Below are 17422 nucleotides of genomic sequence, written 5' to 3'. Positions count from 1 at the left end.
GGTTGTAGCATGCCGAGATCATACTTTTGTGACCTGACCAGCAAAGTCAATGAGGAAGTATGTATCTCTTTATCAATCAATAAATAAATAAATCTAATATCATTTCTTAGATTTAATGATAAAGTTCTTCTTTCTGGTGATTCAGGAAAGAAAATCAGCAGAGAGCAAACAAAAGTTATAATGCCACTGCCCACCAAGAATGGGTGGAGCACAATCTGTACTTGATAACACCATCATCTTAACAGCATTAAGACAGGGTACTATTCCCTTGGCCATAAAAATAGATTTGAAGAGGAGGGGCTGCCAACCAGCTCATGGTATTGATCCAAGTGCTGCACTTATCTGTTGCTTGCTCCTTCTGCGGGCATCTGTGGAGCCCTGGGAAAATAAACCACTGGGATAGGTGCAAATTGCTTTCCATTGTCGACTGTAGCTCGGAATTGAAACACTAAGGCTGAAAATGATAACATTAAATATGGTGGGAGGGAAAGATTTCATGGGGCTGTAGCAAGAGGATGAACAATACAGTATGTACATTAGATATCCATGTGGGAATATGTATTCCATCCAGGGTTCATCTAGGCTTCTCTTTGGCCTCTCTCATTTCAAGAGAAATGGCCTTGAAAGTAATAATCAAGAAATAACATTTAAAGAATGGAGCTGGATTAAAAAATGTCAAATAATCAAAACCTACCAACTGTTTCAGAGTTTCATTATGAGATGAGAAACATTGCATTTTTGAATGAGCTTGAAGAGGAAAAAATAAGATAAAATACATTCAAGATCAGCTTGAATGGATTTTGTTTTCACTTGTAACGGAAATATTTTCAGATCATTGGAACTCCCTATCATTTTGATTTTGGCAAGCTCTACATATGAGAGCCACTATATCCCTAAAGCTACTGATGGGGACTTGATACTGAACAAATATCAACTATAGAATGGCAAGAGATGTTTTCCATCCAATGCTTCCAGATTTTAGAATGTCTTTACATGTCAATATCACATTTGCTATACTCCCACAGGGCTGTTTTCCCCATGCAAGCATTTGAATAATTATTCAGTGGCTTCCACTATTACAGTTTTCAAGCTTCCTTTCTTGGAACCCTGTAATCTTTCTAGATCTAGGCCAATAGGGGATGGGGATGAAGCTTCAATAAAAAAGAACAACAGTAAAAAGAATTATTCTGCTCACCAGAAGTAATTTTACATTGCAACATTTACACCCTGCAGAAAGATTAAGTCTGATACCGTATGAACTGCAGGGACACATTTATCAAAATCTTCTATTTCCTAACAGATGTCAAGGAATGCATTTTCTGACAGTTGCATTTTCTGCAAGGCTGCATTGGTACGATCAAATACAAACTTGCCCAATATGGACAATTCAAATAACATCTGGCTAGAATGAAATATCATTGATTTCTAACAAAAAAATTGGATGATAACGGCCAACTTTCCAAAGTATTCAGAAAGCACTTGAGGAATATTTGCACAGGAAAAGTAGAAAGGGTTTTTTTCTTTGCAAGCAACTGTGCATTAGCTTTAGGAGACAGGGTCAGTGCCTTAAAATAACCCTGGAGTACTTTTCCTTCTCAATCGTGTAACTATGATCATGCAGTTCAAAAATGCTTAAGAGCAGCACCTGAATGACCTTGACAAATTTTGAAATGTTGAGCAGGCTGGACCTGGTTAATGTTTGAATGGGAGAATCTCTGGGACAGAAACAGCCTGTAAGAAGGCAGTGATGCTCCACTTGCACAATATTGTCAAGAAAAGGACATGAATGTGTAGGGTGAAGTCATCAGAAGTAGAGCTCAACTAAATGCAATCTGTTAACAGCTTGACATATGCTGTTACAGGCAAATTTGAACCCTGCTACCCTGTTGGAGAAATAAGCTCTCCATGTGTTGTGATTAATTTCAGTTAACTAGAGAATATGCAGAGACCCAAGGGGTTAATCACTGTCTGCTATTATGGGAACTAGGTAGTGCATACTAAATGTTCAAAACTTGCAAAAGAGATCATACACATTTGCTGGATAAAATACAATCCATATAACATGCTATGACATCAGCAAAGTATTATCTAATGATAACCTTGATCTCCAATGTGTCCAACTGGTGCTTCTTCTCCAGATCTTTTGCTGACATTTAAAGACTTTCATCTCTTATAGGCAAAATGACAAGAATGAATCTGACGGCTTCTGCTTAGAGATCTTTAACTTACCAGATTTTAAATGTAAAGCTATGTGGACATTACGGCTTAAATATATATGCAAACAGAAACACATGTTGAACAGGACTCATAGTTGATACAGTCGCCTTGAAATCAGCAAAATCGTATCTGTAGGAGTGGTTCCTTATCTGCTTTATGAACAGTTTAGATTCAAGAGGATCTACTTTAAGAGGGAAATGAAACCTCAGTTAACTTTCTTTTAAAGTTACAATAGGGTGCAGCTAGTGCTTCTCCCTTGGTCACCTTTTTCTTTAAGCATTAAACATAAACGTTGCAGATGCAATCCACGTAGAGATTTATAGCATTACAGACCCAGAATAGAGAATATAAACTGTCCCGAATTAAGTTATTATAGTTTCTTCTCGCGCAGCGCCGATTTACCTCTGCGACGAAAATTAAGAGAACAAGAGAGAGAGAGGGGAAAAAAGCAGATTTGGTTCTACTCATCAGAATAGGTTACAGAGGATTTCTGACGGCTTGGATATCTTGCTATCGGTAGCAACCATGTTTCTCTTCCCACATTAAATAATATAATTGAAAATTAATAAAACGTGAAGGGGTTCTTATTTCAACCAAGTTTTATGAAGTATCTGTGAGCTCCGTTCAGTTCACCCACTTAAAATTAAGAGGGTGCCATTTTGCGCCAGGTTCTGGTTACTGGAATGTTAGGCTCAGAAATAAAAACATACACGTTGCCGATCCTATAATTCTTCAGTGCATCTATCCGGCTAGTTTTTATTTTTAAAGGGCTTCCAACAACGGAATCCTACTGGAGTTTACTCGGAAAGAGAAGAAAGCAGTTCTGATTGGTGAATTTACTTTGATTTAGCAGACGAAATTAAAAAGCTTGTTCAGAGGGGTGACTACACGGTCCAAAAGTAGGAGACCCCGCTTTGATAGCACTTTTTCGCTCTTTCTCTTTAAGGAAACACAAAGAAAAAGTTTTGTGGGTCGGGACGGAGGGATAAGATTCCACGACAAGTAACTGACAACAAAAAAAGGCGCGGGAGATTTTGGTTTTGGCAAGCGAGATCTCGAAGTGAAGTGGCGTGACGGGGGCGCAGACTCCAAGTGGAAGGACGCGAATGCGCCCCGCGGGATGGTTTTTGCGGCGTGTGGGAGGGTGCGCGACAGTTGCTACGGGACGCGAGAGTTGGCGGTAAAGAAAGGGAGTCTGGAAAAGAATTTCGCAAATCGGTTCATTTTGGAGTGGGTTGATTTTAATGGTTTTTTCCCCGCGTTTTTTGAAAGCAAGCAAGCAAGAACAGGGCATAGAGTTTTCATCTCCTCTCATTTCTATCTTTCAACTCGACCGTTTCGCCTTGGGAAAACAGAAGGACGATTCCCTGGTCAGAAAAATCGATTTTTCCCGAAGGGAAATACTTTTCTGGCGGGAAGAGCGCTCCCTGCTCCAGTCGCGCAATTCTGAGCTTGCTACAATAGAAAAAAAGGAACAAATTCGGCACAGAACTGACTGGGAAAAAAAACACACCAATTTTTAGAGTAAGCACATAGCCCTCTGTTATTGCTAAAGAGGAGGGAGAGCACATTATTATTATTATTATTATTATTATTATTATTATTATTATTATTATTATTCTCTGTTCAAACCAATGTGAAGTCACAGCTGCCACTTCTTTAACTTATTATTATGGTTCGTATTATTTCTGAAATCCCTTTCAGACAAAGACCTACTCCGTGTCAGAAAGCGACTTTCTGCATGGAGATAAGTTGGGAAAGAAGGAGAGCGTTGTTGTTGTTATTGTTGTTATTATTATTATAAAAATCAAAAGCATTGCAGGATCCATGTGGCAAAAAACCCGAAGTACCGAGTTGAGGTTGCGTTTCCTTAACCAACAAAACAAACCGGTGTTTTAATCAAGTTCATACCCTCTTAAGAGGTATATATGTACGTGGAGGGGGTTGCCCATCTGTGCTTTTCTGACTTCTACGGATGGCGAATTAAAAATAAAGTATATTCATCTCCGGATCATGATCACCGTCTGCAGAAAGGAAGGACAGGTTGCCTCGCTGCCGCTGCAAAAGAAATCTGGCCTAGTGGATGACAGCTGTGCGACTTGGCTCTCTTTCATTAATTAAAGACTTTGTGTTTCGTTTGGATTATCATTATTATCATCATCATCATCACCGTTGCTGTTTTTCTGAGCCATCTTTACACCATCGGAAGAGCCTGTCTTGGAGGACGCACGGGAGGGCGCGTGCAGATCGAATTTCCCACGCGGGCAGCAAACTCCCCCCTCCCGGCTCTCCGGAGCCTGGGGGACACAACTGTCCACCCACCCGGGCGCTCCAACGACGCTCATCCACCCACTCCCGCCTTTCTCTTGCAATTCTTTCCGGCCTCGGAACTTCGACGGATCGCGGAACCCGAAGCGCCCGATCCTCAAGTGCCGCGTAACCCCCCCCCCCCTTCGCTTCTTCCCTACTAGGAAGAACAAGGACCGTCCGAAAGGTGGCTCCGGGCGGCTCCCTTCCCAGAATGTGGGCCGAGGCTCCTTGTTCGACCGGCGGCCCGCACTGCTTGCCTTTCCTGCCCGCGCGATCCCCTGCCCGCCTCCCGCCTGCCGTTCTCCCCTGCAGGCTGGCGGAGCGCAACCGCGGCTTCCGCAGCAACTTTCTCCGGTCTTTGCCCGGCGAAAAAGGGGCGGAGTAGGCGGGGCATGCTAATGACGGGGGCGTGTCCCTGAGGGGGCCATCGGCGGCGGCTGCTCGGCTTTCCTCTCCGGCGATTGGTGGGCGTGGAGCGGCCGAGGAAGTTATGACGCTATGCAAATGAGGGCCAGGGGCGGGCTCCGGCCCGCAGGGCGCCGCCCCCAGCCCAGTGGGGCTGGTGTGCTCATGTGTTTAGCTGCGGGGAGAGTTGAAGTCGGTTTCATTGAGAAAGCCTGCAAAGCGCTCGGATTGAAGCGGGGAGGAGGGAGCGGGGAGGGAGGGAGGAAGCCGAAATCCACCCGGGGGGGGGGGTGCGCTTACCTTTCCCGGCGTACGAGCGCCGCGTGTCTTCCTCTGCCCGTCTCTCTCTCTCTCTCTTTCGGGATCTCCAGCAGCCAAGCCAAGCCAAGCTTCCTGCGCGGTTGGAGGAAAGGCAGGAGAGGAGGCGAAGAAGCCAGAGAGAGAGGGAGGGGGAGAGAGAGAAAGGACGACCGTCAGTCTTTGGCCGGAGGAAAAGCCCCGCAAGAGAAGGAGTCTCGCCGAGGACGGATCGCAAAGTTGCCGCTTTCTTGTCACTGGAAAATGACACTTGGTGTAGCCAAGGGCGCCGTCGCCGCCGCAGCCGCTACAGCCGCCGCCGCCGCCGCAGCAGCGCCGGTTCAACCTATTGTTTCTTAAACTGCCTTCTTTCTTCGGCGATCCAAAAGAGGGGGGGATTTCAGCACGGAAGGGACGCCGCCGGCAACGTCCTGCCACTTCTTGCGCGATCCCGGCCAGTTAGCCAAGAAGAAGAACCATATTCTGATTTTTTTAAAGAAGAAGAGGAGGAGGAGGAGGAGGAAGAGGAGGAGGAGGGGGAGGAGGAGGAAGAGGCCAGCCGGTGTCTCGCGCCCACCCTCCAAAGAACAAGGCTCGCCAGGCGCCCGCTAGAGCATCCACAGCCGGCCCCGGGGGGGGAGATTGTTGTAACCCTTTGGATCCCCCCTTCTCTCTCTCTCTCTCTCTCTCTCTCCCCCAATCCCTTCAATGTCTGTGTTTGATTTTCTCTGATTTGCTTTGATTCAGCAGCCGTTCCAGAGAAAGAAAGAAAGAAAGAAAGAAAGAAAGAAAGAAAGAAAGAAAGAAAGAAAGAAAGAAAGAGCAAGAGGGGGAGTGAAACAAAAACCCGTCCTGCTCCGCGTTTTTTCTTCTTGTCAACACCCTGCTTTGTGGCTGGGGGTTTTATTTTTATTTTTTGCATTTTTGTTTTTCCTCGCTTTTCCTACTTTTTTTTCCCTTCAAGAAGAAACGAAGGTTTTGGTTGTCCTTAATTCATGTTTGGGATTCAGGAAAGCATTCAGAGGAGTGGGAGCAGCATGAAGGAAGAGCCCCTGGGCGCCGGCATGAACGCGGTCAGGACATGGATGCAGGGAGCCGGCGTCCTGGATGCAAACACCGCGGCGCAGAGGTAGGTAGAGCTCGCGGCAGCATCCCTCCCTTCTTCCTTCCTTCCCTGACTCGAAAATCCAGCGGTCCAGTCACCCTCTGTAGCTGGTGGGCAGTGCCTCCCGGCGACACCTCTTGACCCCAAATGACTTTTTAATGATAGGATCCGAGTAGACGCTGAAACAGTTGGTTTCTTTCTTTCCCCTTCTTTTTCTTTCTTTCTCTTTTTCTTTCTTTCTCTTTTTTCTCTCTCTCATTTTCTCTTTCTTTCCCTTTTTCCCCTCTCTTTTACTCTTTTTTTCCCATCTGAAAGACAATGGAACTTTATATTCAGGAGTCGCCTCCAAATATGTTGACGCTTCCGAGACTCACATTAAAAAGCAAAATTAGACTGCACATTTACTCCTTGCTGTTCCCCATCTCTCTCTCTCTCTCTCTCTCTCTCTCTCTCTCTCTCTCTCTCTCTCTCTCTCTCTCTCTCTCTCTCTCTCTCTCTCTCTCCTCCGAAATCCTCCCTTCTTTTTAAGTTGCATCCAACAAACACATCGCTGGCAATGTATGCTGTCACTTTCACAACAACTTTGCTTGTTTGTGAATAGTCTATATATTTTTCTTCGTCCACAAGAAGCCGACCCTTCCTTCCAGCGATTCCTTTCGAGAAAGATACGCCCGGGACTTTTTCAACTTTCCAGCTACTTCCAGTCCAGAGCTCCCGGGAACTAAGTTCGACTGTCCTCCTCACGGTGCTTATTCCCAAATCCCCGTTTTCTGGGGTTTCCAAAGGTGTTTTTTCTGGGGTTGAAGCCAGGGCCGCAATTTAAGCCGGGCGGCTGGGAACCTTGACAGGTCACGAAGGCATCTGTCCTGCTCGGCTGGATCTCTCCCTCTCTCCCTCCTTCCCTCTGTCCCTCGTCTCCTCTGCTTGGGAAGGGAAAGTGGTGCGGAGACAAAAAGCCAATGGTGAAATTACGGAAAAGTTTTGTAGGGATGTTTCCAGCCCTAGCGAGAACGGGGCTGGAATCAGAGAGTCTTCCTGCGAGCGAGAGTAGCGCTTCGGACATCAGGCGGAGTTAGTGACAGCTGAGGCCGCACTGACCCGACCTGAGAAAGCGTGGCCTTGGGTAGGCAGCCGGAGCATCCCCCCGGGGCACTACGAGCAGCCGGCAATTTTGGCTCGCTAATTCAGGCTGCAGCGAAAGGGGTTAGGGGGGAAAAGCTAAAGAAAAGAGAGCCAAAGGCCTCTGGGGTTGATTTTTCCAGGGACAATTTTCGCGGTTTGGAAAGCAGCGGTTGCTTCGGGGTTGCCGGGGTGGATGGGTGGGTATTCCTGCGGAGCAGTCACTCGGCTGAATGGCTCCGTTTCTCCCCTGAGGTGGAAGAATCACCTGCTTCATTTCTTCCTTAGAATATGGGGAGCAGGCGGCAAGAAATTGACCCGAGCTTGGGGACCTGACTAGGACCCCGCTTGTTGGACCGAGCTTGATAAGTCACTTGATGCTAAGGAAAGGCCTGGTACCCCTCCCCCCCCCTTTTTTTTTCTTTTTTGCCGGACTCGGTCCGGCTTTGCTAATGGAAAGTTTCTTGGCTGGGAATAAGCGCGCCTAACTCGGTCTCTTTGGCCGCAGCGGGGTAGGCCTGGCCCGGGCTCATTTCGAGAAGCAGCCGCCTTCCAACTTGCGGAAATCCAACTTCTTCCACTTCGTGCTGGCTTTGTACGACCGGCAGGGGCAGCCCGTGGAGATCGAGCGCACCGCCTTCGTGGGCTTCGTGGAAAAGGAGAAAGTAAGTGTACGTGTGAACGGGCACTCTGCGCGCGCGTGTCATCAGATAAAAGAGATTTCCCTGTACTCCGGAGCCCTCTGCGGGACCATCCTAGAGAAGAGAGCCCGACCTCTGCGGGGTCCTTTCAAACTCACGCTTGGCCCACTCCCGTCTAGCAATCTGCAAACTTTTGTCTACCCCCACCTCCACCCCGGCTAGGTCTCTACTAAATGTTTCCCTCCCGGCGCTTTTCCAACCTATTCTTGGCCTTTTATCCATGCCCAGCACAGATTGGGTTGAAGTCTACCCCTTTGATTAGTGTCCCGATTTGGAGGGGATGGAAGTGGGGGGGGGGGGAGCAGTAAAGAAATAAGTAACAACTCGCGATGAATCCGGGGTTTCGGGCTCTTTAGGAGCGCCTTTGCTGCTCTGGTTGCTGGTCCTGCTTCTAACACTTCTGTGTCCTTTCGCTTCAGGAAGCCAACAGCGAAAAGACCAACAATGGGATCCATTACCGTCTGCAGCTCCTCTACAGCAACGGTGAGCCTTGTTCTAGTTGTGCTTGACAGCTCCGGGCGGGTTTTAAATCTCCAGGGAATTCCTTCGTTCAGTATGTCTGTTTTCCCCTGGAAGGGAACGGAAATAGGAGGGGAGGCTTGCCCCACCGGGCTCAGGCTCGGGGTGGATTAGCCAAGGGACAAGGTGAGCAAACTCCCTGTGTCGCGGTTGTCTTTAAGAAACAAAAACACCACCAGCAACAGGACCGAATAGCCTTTTTAAAAACCCGAGTAGAATTTCTCGGACAGCGGCCCGTTCCTCTCAAATGTTTCTCCAAAGGTTGCCCGACCTTAAGCACACACACACACAAACACACACACACACACACACACACAAACACACACACACACAAAGGGGGGGGGGAAAGAAGGGGGAACTACAACTATATGGTCCCAGGATGCTTTCAAGATTTGCCAGACTTCATATTTTGCCCTTGGTGGAAATCCTAATAAAATTAAAAATGTCCCCTTCACCTGAATAACAAATTTTCTCTCTTGTCCTCCTTCCGTCCCCTATATTGGGAAAAAAGCAGGGCTATTACTTTTGCCCAATCGAATAGGGTGCATTAAGTGTGGTCTGGGCAAGGGGATCACCTCGTTTCCGTTCCAATTAAAAGAGAGACCCTGGGACGGAGTGGGAGAGGACGGCAGAAAGCAAAATCCAGGGCGGATCTCTTCTGAGCATTTATTGACTCTGTATAAATATATTTGCGATTAGCTTTGAGATGATGGAGAGGATCCCAGTTAATTATTACGGTGTTTCCAACTTTCAAGACCTTCTCCCGTACTTCGGGACCGCAAAGTACCTGGCAAGTTCGGGGGCGGGGGGGGGGAGGAGGAAAAGGAAAGCACTTTCTCAGTTTTTGTTTTTCGTACTTTCACTTAATTGTTCTATTTTTCCTCCCTCTCCCCATCTCCCTAAATACGGCTTCCAGGGATAAGAACCGAACAGGATTTTTACGTCCGTTTAATCGACTCCATGACAAAACAAGTAAGTCTGGCTTTCGTTCGTTTTCTGGTGAAATGATCCAAGTGGAAGAAAGCCGAGGTGATCCGTGGAGATGTTGGGACGGTGGCGGGGGATGGGGGCTTTGGAGGCGGAGGCGTTTTAAGGGAATTGTGCGCTGGACACCGAAAGGCCGGGTTGGAAGGAGTTTGAGAACGGTGGAAGCCGCGAAGCGGTCGGTTTAGTTAGGTGGCTGCGAATGTGGATCACGCCGGGATCTCAACCGCCACAGGCCGGGTAGCCAGGATGAGAATGAAAGCGAAGAATAAAACGCGGGTGATGGCTCCCCTTTTATGTGTCCATCCCGGCCTTCTTCCTGTTGGAAAATCCAACGTGCTGACAAACTCAGATTAGCGCGGGCGGGCAGGCGCGCTCGCTCAAGAAGTCTGATCGGATAGTTTCCTTCTCCTCCCGTCCTTTAGATCCCGTTCAGTTCCCGTCCTGTTGGTTCTTGGCAGGATTTGTTTTCGGAGGCATTCCTGCCAAATAGTTCTGCGCAGGACTCCAGTCTTAAACGCCGTTATTTAAAGGAAAAAAAAAACCCGGGGTCAGAGTAGGACCACCCCCCCCACCGTTCCCTCTCGCTTGCAGAAGAGAAAAAGAAGCGGCAAGAGTTTTCAGAAACCGCCTCGTCTCTTCTGTGGGGGCGAAAGGGCTCCCCCTTCCTTCCCAGTTCCATCCAGAGGTTTCTCGGCCCCTCCAAATTCCCAAGCCTCCTGTAAATCTCGGAAGGTAGATGAGAGGGGGGGGGGAGTGGGGGGGGGGAAGTCCAGCGAGGCGAGTGGAGAAGAACGAAGCTTTCCTCCTAGCGGATCGTTGCTCGAATCGACTCTGGAAAAAAAAAAATAAGAAGTGTGCATTTGCCATTGATTTATCGCCTTGAGCTACTCCCTCAGTTGAGGCGGTAGCCCTGGCTGAATTGGACCTCGGCGTAAGCTTTAGGGAAGCGCCTCCTGTGCTCGGTTTTAGATTGGCCAGGAGCCAGGGCGGGGTGAACCAACCGCGGTCTTAAAGGTACAGGATCACCGCGGCTCTCGCCAAGTGGGCAAGGGCCAAGCAGCAGCTGAGATCCAACTGCACTGCGCGCGCGCGCAGGGAGGATTCACTTTTAGGCAAACGGTATTAATTTTGCCTGCCTGCCTCCTATTTCCCCCTCCTCCCTCCCTCCCTCCCTCCTCCTCCTCCTCCCAATGTTTAATTAGACACGGTAGCTGTTTATAAAAATAAATAAATAAATAAATAACAGCTTCTGATTCCCCGGAAGGCTATCAGATCACAGATAGTTCTCTCTCTCTTTCTCCTGTCTTCTCCCTCCTCAGTTTTAATTATATGAACGAACAGAAATAGAAAAGCAACCCCAAAGAAAGCAACCAACGCCCCGCCCCTGCCCAGCGATTCTGTATCCATCTAATGGACCAAGTAGATAATTATATAAATAAAGACGTTCGGTATTTATATACTCCTTTGTAATTCCTGTGTTAAGTGTTTTTAGGGAAGATCTTAAATCTCGGTAGATTTGCAGTGTGGGATGTGTCATGGACGATAACACTTATTTTAGAAACTTAGTGCTCCAGAGTAATTTTGTGATTGGAAAAGCTCTGCTTTTCTTACAGCCTAATTTCCATTATGGCATTTTATTGCATGTTCACTCTCATTGTAGTTCCAAGTAAAAAAGCCCCTGTATACCTCTAGACAAACGGTAAAATATTGAGCTAAAGGAGATCATTTTATTCCTCTGAATCAAAACGTTGTACAGTGCATTTTTTTAAAAAAAAATATTAAGAGACTGTCATATTTTTATAAGATAACTTGATAATGTTTAATTTCTTGAGTCAGATTTGTTTAACCTCAGGTTAATATTCTGGAAGTTACTAAATAAGCCCTGTGATTTTATCTGATTCAGGTTTTTTTTTAAACAAATGGAGGGATGTTAGGTTTTTTATTTTGCTTACTATGTTCACACACATGGTCGTAAACCAGCTTTTGGGTGTTTCAGATTCTGCCTTCTAAACTTTCGTTTGCTTTTGGTAGCTTTCTGACACCAAACCAGAAAGGTCAAACTGTTGAGTTTGTTTTAGAACACTGTTCTTTGATGCTCATGAAACATCTTTTCCTGCTATTCATGGCTGTCTTACAATAGATGAGAAAAGAAAAGAAAGAACTGGAGTAGTTGCAATCCAACATTTAGTAAAATTAGTGAGACAAATTCTTTTGAACGACAGTCTATAAGAACTGACAGTAGAACAACTCCAGTCCTTAAACCACAAACCTTAAAAACTGCACCAATGACAATACTTTATAAGTTTGTGTTTAAAAAGGACCTCTCGCTGTTCTGAGCGGCTGTTTTGTATGAGTGTAATTGGATAATCCTTTTTTTAAAAAAGGAATTGGGCCATTTTCCGAATTGTAGTCATTCAAGGGTTAATGCTTTTTCCTTTCAAGATTGCATTTCTCTGTAGATAGTCATGCTTTGGCCTACCATAGTTTTAAAATACCTGTTTACTAGCATTTTGTTTATGACTGGGTGATTGTCAATTCACCTGCAGATTCTTTCTGGTAAAATAAAACACGAATGGTTACACAGCTTCTGTGCTGTTGTTTTCACAAGCTTAAGCCACAGCCTGAGCTCAGTTGGAATTCAGATACCAACTATTATCTACTTAATGGCAATCAGACTTTTACTTTAAAACATTTTACATTTAACCCTAATGTTAGGATTAATTATTGATTTAGGGAAAAGGGGAAGGAGTAGCAGAACAAGATTGCAGAATAACAGTTTTAGAGAATAAAATCCCGAGCTACTTTAATGCAATTGATGTTTAAAAAAAAAGATTGAAATTCCCTGTTGAGATGTGGCTGATGAGAATCACAAGCTGGTAGATACAGATATTGATTATTTTTTTATTGAATGGATGAACTTAGTTGGCATTATCATATTATATGTATTTTGTAAAAAAAAAACATAAGTTAATTTCTGGTTATATCAGGGAGCTTTGTGTTATGATAAATTAATGTTTCCAAAAAGCAAAAAGACTTGTTTTTTAAAAAAAACTTCAAATTCTTTGAAGATTTTGAAACTTCTCTCCTTGTTAATGAAGAACCTATAAGACAGGTCAAGGTGTCTTCTAAATTGTTCACAATTGTCCAATTGTAAAGTTGTCACTTAGGCTTTAATATAGAATATGAGGAATTTTGATGAATCTTAAGTAACTTTCTGCTTGGAGTAAAGTTGTATGCAGCTTCGTCAGATGCTCCTTCAATTTTTACTGTAATGCACATGAAATATATATTGTCAAACATCATAGAGGAGGGGGTATACTAGTATCTGAATCTTGGCACAAATTGGAGTAGAGGGATGGCAGCTAAATGAAATGGTGATAGGAGCCAGCAGGTTTCAGCGGTATGGAATCAGCAAGTGACATGTCATCAGCAACAAATTTTTGAGATCACACTCACTGTTTTGTGTGCAGCTTTAATGACTTTCATACATACATTCAGCCAAATTAAAATAAGCAGGGTTCTAGGGGCCTGTAGGCATATATGAACAAAGAGGCCAGGCCCATGTAGAAGGGAAGGAATACTTTTATTTTTAAATTTGTAGTGGTGATGTCAGAGGCCTAGTCCTCAAATTAGGTAAATGAATCATGAAGCCAATTGATTTTGTAAATTAATTTAATCTTTTTCCATTACTGAATATATTTGTTTCTTTCTAAAGTATTTTCATCTACTTTATCATTTATGGTTGAGTTACATTCTTATCGTGTTATTTATTCATTTTCTTTGTTCTATCTGCCTGATACTGTAGTTGTGGTGGCCTGTAAGAAAATCATGGGAAAATGCTATGCTTGAGAAGTTGCTATCTAATCAATAAGTTCTGGGGAATCAAGAATATTAAACAAACATTGTCAGTATCTTTGCAACAACCTGCATTTAGGGAAGAGACCTGGAAATAATTCCCTTGGAAAGTCTTGATATTGATGTTATGTAGCAGTATTTTCCAAACTTAGCATTTTTAAAGATGTGTGGACTTCAACTCCCAGAATTCCTCAGCCAATATGCTGGGAGTTGAATCCATACATTTTAAAGTTGCCAAGTTTGAAAAACACTGCAATACAAGAACTGCAATTCAATTTGGACTTATCTTGAGAAACTGAGAGGGATTGTACAGGAAAAAGAATAGAAATCTCAAAGTAGTAGTAGGCTGGATTGTGAAGTTAACAAAAACTTCAAAAGAAGGCAATGGCAAATCATTTCTGTATTCATTCAGTATAGATTTTCATGGCTGTCATTCCTTGATAGAGGTAGATTTTGCATTGTTGTCAATTGTGTATACATTTTGCATTGTTGTCAATTGTGTATCCTTAGAAGTCAAGTTCAGCTCAGAAGAAAATTTTGACTGGGATTTTAGTAGAATTATTCAGATGGTTTTGTCATTGTGAGAGATCATGCAAGCTTATGGATGTAAACTCTGTATTTGTAGATATACTCTGGATCAGAATGAGTGAAATTTTAATAATGGTGTGAATCAAATGATCACTTTATACATTAATAGCTTCCTTTCCAACTTAGCACTGGAATAACATGAAGGCAGAAATCTAGTCAATTCAGTCACCAATTCTTTTGCTTGTCTTCAAAATGCTATATCAGAGAGTAGATTTTCCTCCAACACAGCCTAAACATGGACATACAGCCAGCTGATTTCAAAATGTTTTCTTTCTAACATGTGAGGCATTCAAAGATGCTCTGTCATGTCGCCTTTGATGCCTCAAACTTTCTATGTCATTTACAGCAGGGATTCAGATATACAGTACTGCTTTCTACCTAAATTGATCAAGCTGTTGTGCCTGGGTGTACAGATACTGAATCAGTGAATTGCAAATGGCACGGTTGTGAGGAGGAAAATAGGAATCCGTGAGGAAAACAGCTCCTCAGGAGCTCAGCTGTGGAGCCCAGTGCTCTTGTGCAGTGAGGCAAGCTTGCAGTTCAGCTAGGGTGGGTTGTTGTTTTTTTTGGTTGCAGTGGCTTGAATCCTTTTGCTTCAAGAGCAGGAAGTGCAGGTGATTTCAATTTCCTTCTCTGAGAAGAATGCGAAGCTTGACATTTACATGCATGCTCAGGTCCTGAGTGTTTGGGAAAATGTAAACTCAACACAGTGGAAAATGTGTTGTTTGGAGTCTGGGGGTGAAAACAAAGCTGAGGATTTTGGAGAGACTGCCTGGGCCAGATGGCCCAATGCATTCCCAGTCTGGCTTCCAACTGCTCCCTCCTGTATAATATACAGCCATTTGTTCTGGGATATTTACGCTAGAGTTGTTTCCCTGCGAATGTTTGAGAAGCATTCAAAATGAACATATTAGTGGAGCTGGGCTGGGAAGGAGGGGGAGGGAAAGGGAGAGATTTATTTAATTCACATGAATTCCTGTTGATGAGCAGGCTGGCATGCTAGAGGAGGAGAATAGAAGCAATAATTAGCACCTTTTGGTTTAGTGCTGCTGAACAAGAATCCTCATATATTTTAGATCCCAATCTGGGCACATTTATTGCTCCCCATATTAAACTCTCATTGCAAATGATGGGAGGCTGGTCTGCTATAAGAAATCAGAATTAGGGCATTAATGGCTAATTACACATTGCAAGTCCAAAATGTCAGAGCCGAAGATGCAGGAAGTTGAGTATCTGAATTCTTAGAATTACATGATTGCTTTCTCCATAGGTAATCCTAGAGCCATAACCTTCTAGAAAAGCACTTATTCTCAGGTTACTTAGAATATATGAATTGGTGAGAAATGGGCTGGCATATTTCCGCTTTTCTTCAAATGGTTTTCAAAGCCGTTTGTATGCAATATAGTATAACAGTACCAAAAACTTCAACTACAGAAACAGTTCTATAGCTTTATCTACACAAGAAGTAAAGTCCGGCTAATATTAGTTGATACTTAAAAACAAATCAATGGTACTTGAGTATAAATTAGCATAGCCTATTTCGCATTGTCCCACACAGGAAATTAAAAATAAATGACCATGGTTGTCATCTAGTTATCCCAATGAAACAAACAAGAGTGGATCAGATATTTTAATATACTTCTTAGCTATCCTGCTTTAGGTTGAAATGTTTTAATTTTACATTTTAAGTTAAATTTAATCATTGATCCTGTATGAGTTGTAGAAGAGCCATTTTGTGAGTTCTCCCTCCTCAGAGTCTTAATCCGCTTTCTTTTAAAATCCTCCCCAATTTCATGCAATAGATTTTGGAAGGGGCAGCACAAGTGAATGCAGGGAAAGATGGGAACCATGATTCCTGACCTTCTTTCTGTTGGTGTGGGAAGCATCTTTCTTGAGTAAAAAAGGAATCTGGATTGAAAGCCAAATTTGTAAACTTGTATTCTCACGGCTCTGTAGTGAAACAAATTAAAACTAAAAAAGGAAGTAAACAAGTAAGTTCAAAACATATGTCTTCACCTATGTGGGTTTAGTACCTATTTGCAAAATTATTTTTAGTTCAACAATAATCTAACTTTATACACTGGGACTTTCACTTCACACATCAAACATCTTTTTAAAATATTAATTCTTTGTAACATCTACACCTATCCAGATTTTGTGGAGTTGAGGAGGGCAACATTTCCACTTGCAAGAATTGAACATGGTGAATGTTTAGCAAATAATATATTAAAAACCCAATGTTTGTTCCATAGGTGCAGCATATGCTTTCAGAAAAAAATATATATTCTAGTGTCTTCTGAGACAGGAACCTGTCTTTCCAGCAGCTGCAAAAGTTTGAGATTTAAATTGCCTCTGTTTCCTTTCTGAAACCAAATCAATACAGGCAGTGACTTTTAGTCAACAGTTATGATGTGTATTTGTTATATTTTACCCCAGTGCTCAGTATTTTTGAGGGAAGGAACAAAATCAAGCAAGAGAATCACTAAGAGCTGAGATACAGAATAGAATGAGGGAGATTTCGATCTCCATGAACTGAGAGAGAACACTCCCCCCACCACAACAAGTCTTAACAAGTGTTGTAGCTGGAGACTCCCTGATTTAAAAATACATTTGATAGTGGAGCATGAAAGACTAACAGACATTTACTGTTCCCCTGGTCTTAATTTAATACAAGATGCATTCAGTAAAATGATTGTAAGAAGATGCATTTGATTATATAATATACTCATATATAATATCAATATAATATATATTATATCAAACTCTGGTTCTAGCTAATATAATATCTCTTCAGAATTTTTGACAAAAGCCATTATTAGCTTTGTCTTGAGATGTTCAGGGTCAAGCCCAGATTTCACATGCAATGAAGGTGTTGTCTCAGTGAACTAACAACACTTTCTACATCTTGTTCATCAAAAGAGCAATCTAAAAGATGCTAAAATGAGTGTACAATTGCAGTTGTGAAATGTGCTGCCACAATACACTTCCCTAATCATTCTGAATTTATAAAACAACTACTAGAGCAACATTTCCCCAGGTCAAAATATGTTAATGTGAAGAAGGGCGAGTGTTACCATTTTATAACCTAGTTCAGGTACCTCTCCTTTAATCCTGGTTTGATCTACAACTATACTCTTAAATGCACTCTGAAGCCTGATGGGGCATCAAACCTTCATTGAAAAGATAGTTGGTTTCCCCTGTTGCGAGGGAAAAGCAAAACTCTTGAAAATCTTTTCTGTGCATGATCCATAAAACAGTTTTCAGAAACTGGATTCATTTTGTGCTTCCAAACAGTTTCCAGCAATGTATTGCACCCCCC

General features: G+C 43.5%; 1 protein-coding gene across 2 annotated transcripts in view; it reads left to right on the top strand.

The window, feature by feature from the left end:
* The first annotated feature begins 5792 nt into the window (after positions 1–5792).
* Positions 5793–17422, top strand: part of EBF1 (EBF transcription factor 1) — a 348388-nt gene continuing 336758 nt past the window's right edge. For both annotated transcript variants that reach the window (XM_032212355.1, XM_032212354.1), the window contains exons 1-4: positions 5793–6358; positions 7962–8118; positions 8574–8637; positions 9590–9645. In XM_032212355.1, the coding sequence (XP_032068246.1) occupies positions 6225–6358; positions 7962–8118; positions 8574–8637; positions 9590–9645 (411 nt within the window). In that variant the 5' untranslated portion in view covers positions 5793–6224. The remainder of the gene's footprint in view (positions 6359–7961; positions 8119–8573; positions 8638–9589; positions 9646–17422) is intronic.

Source organism: Thamnophis elegans, chromosome 2 (assembly GCF_009769535.1).
Source record: "Thamnophis elegans isolate rThaEle1 chromosome 2, rThaEle1.pri, whole genome shotgun sequence".
In the NCBI taxonomy this organism is placed as follows: Eukaryota; Metazoa; Chordata; class Lepidosauria; order Squamata; family Colubridae; genus Thamnophis; species Thamnophis elegans.
Note: the sequence above shows the minus strand (reverse complement) of the source record. Positions and strands in the feature narration are given on the sequence as shown.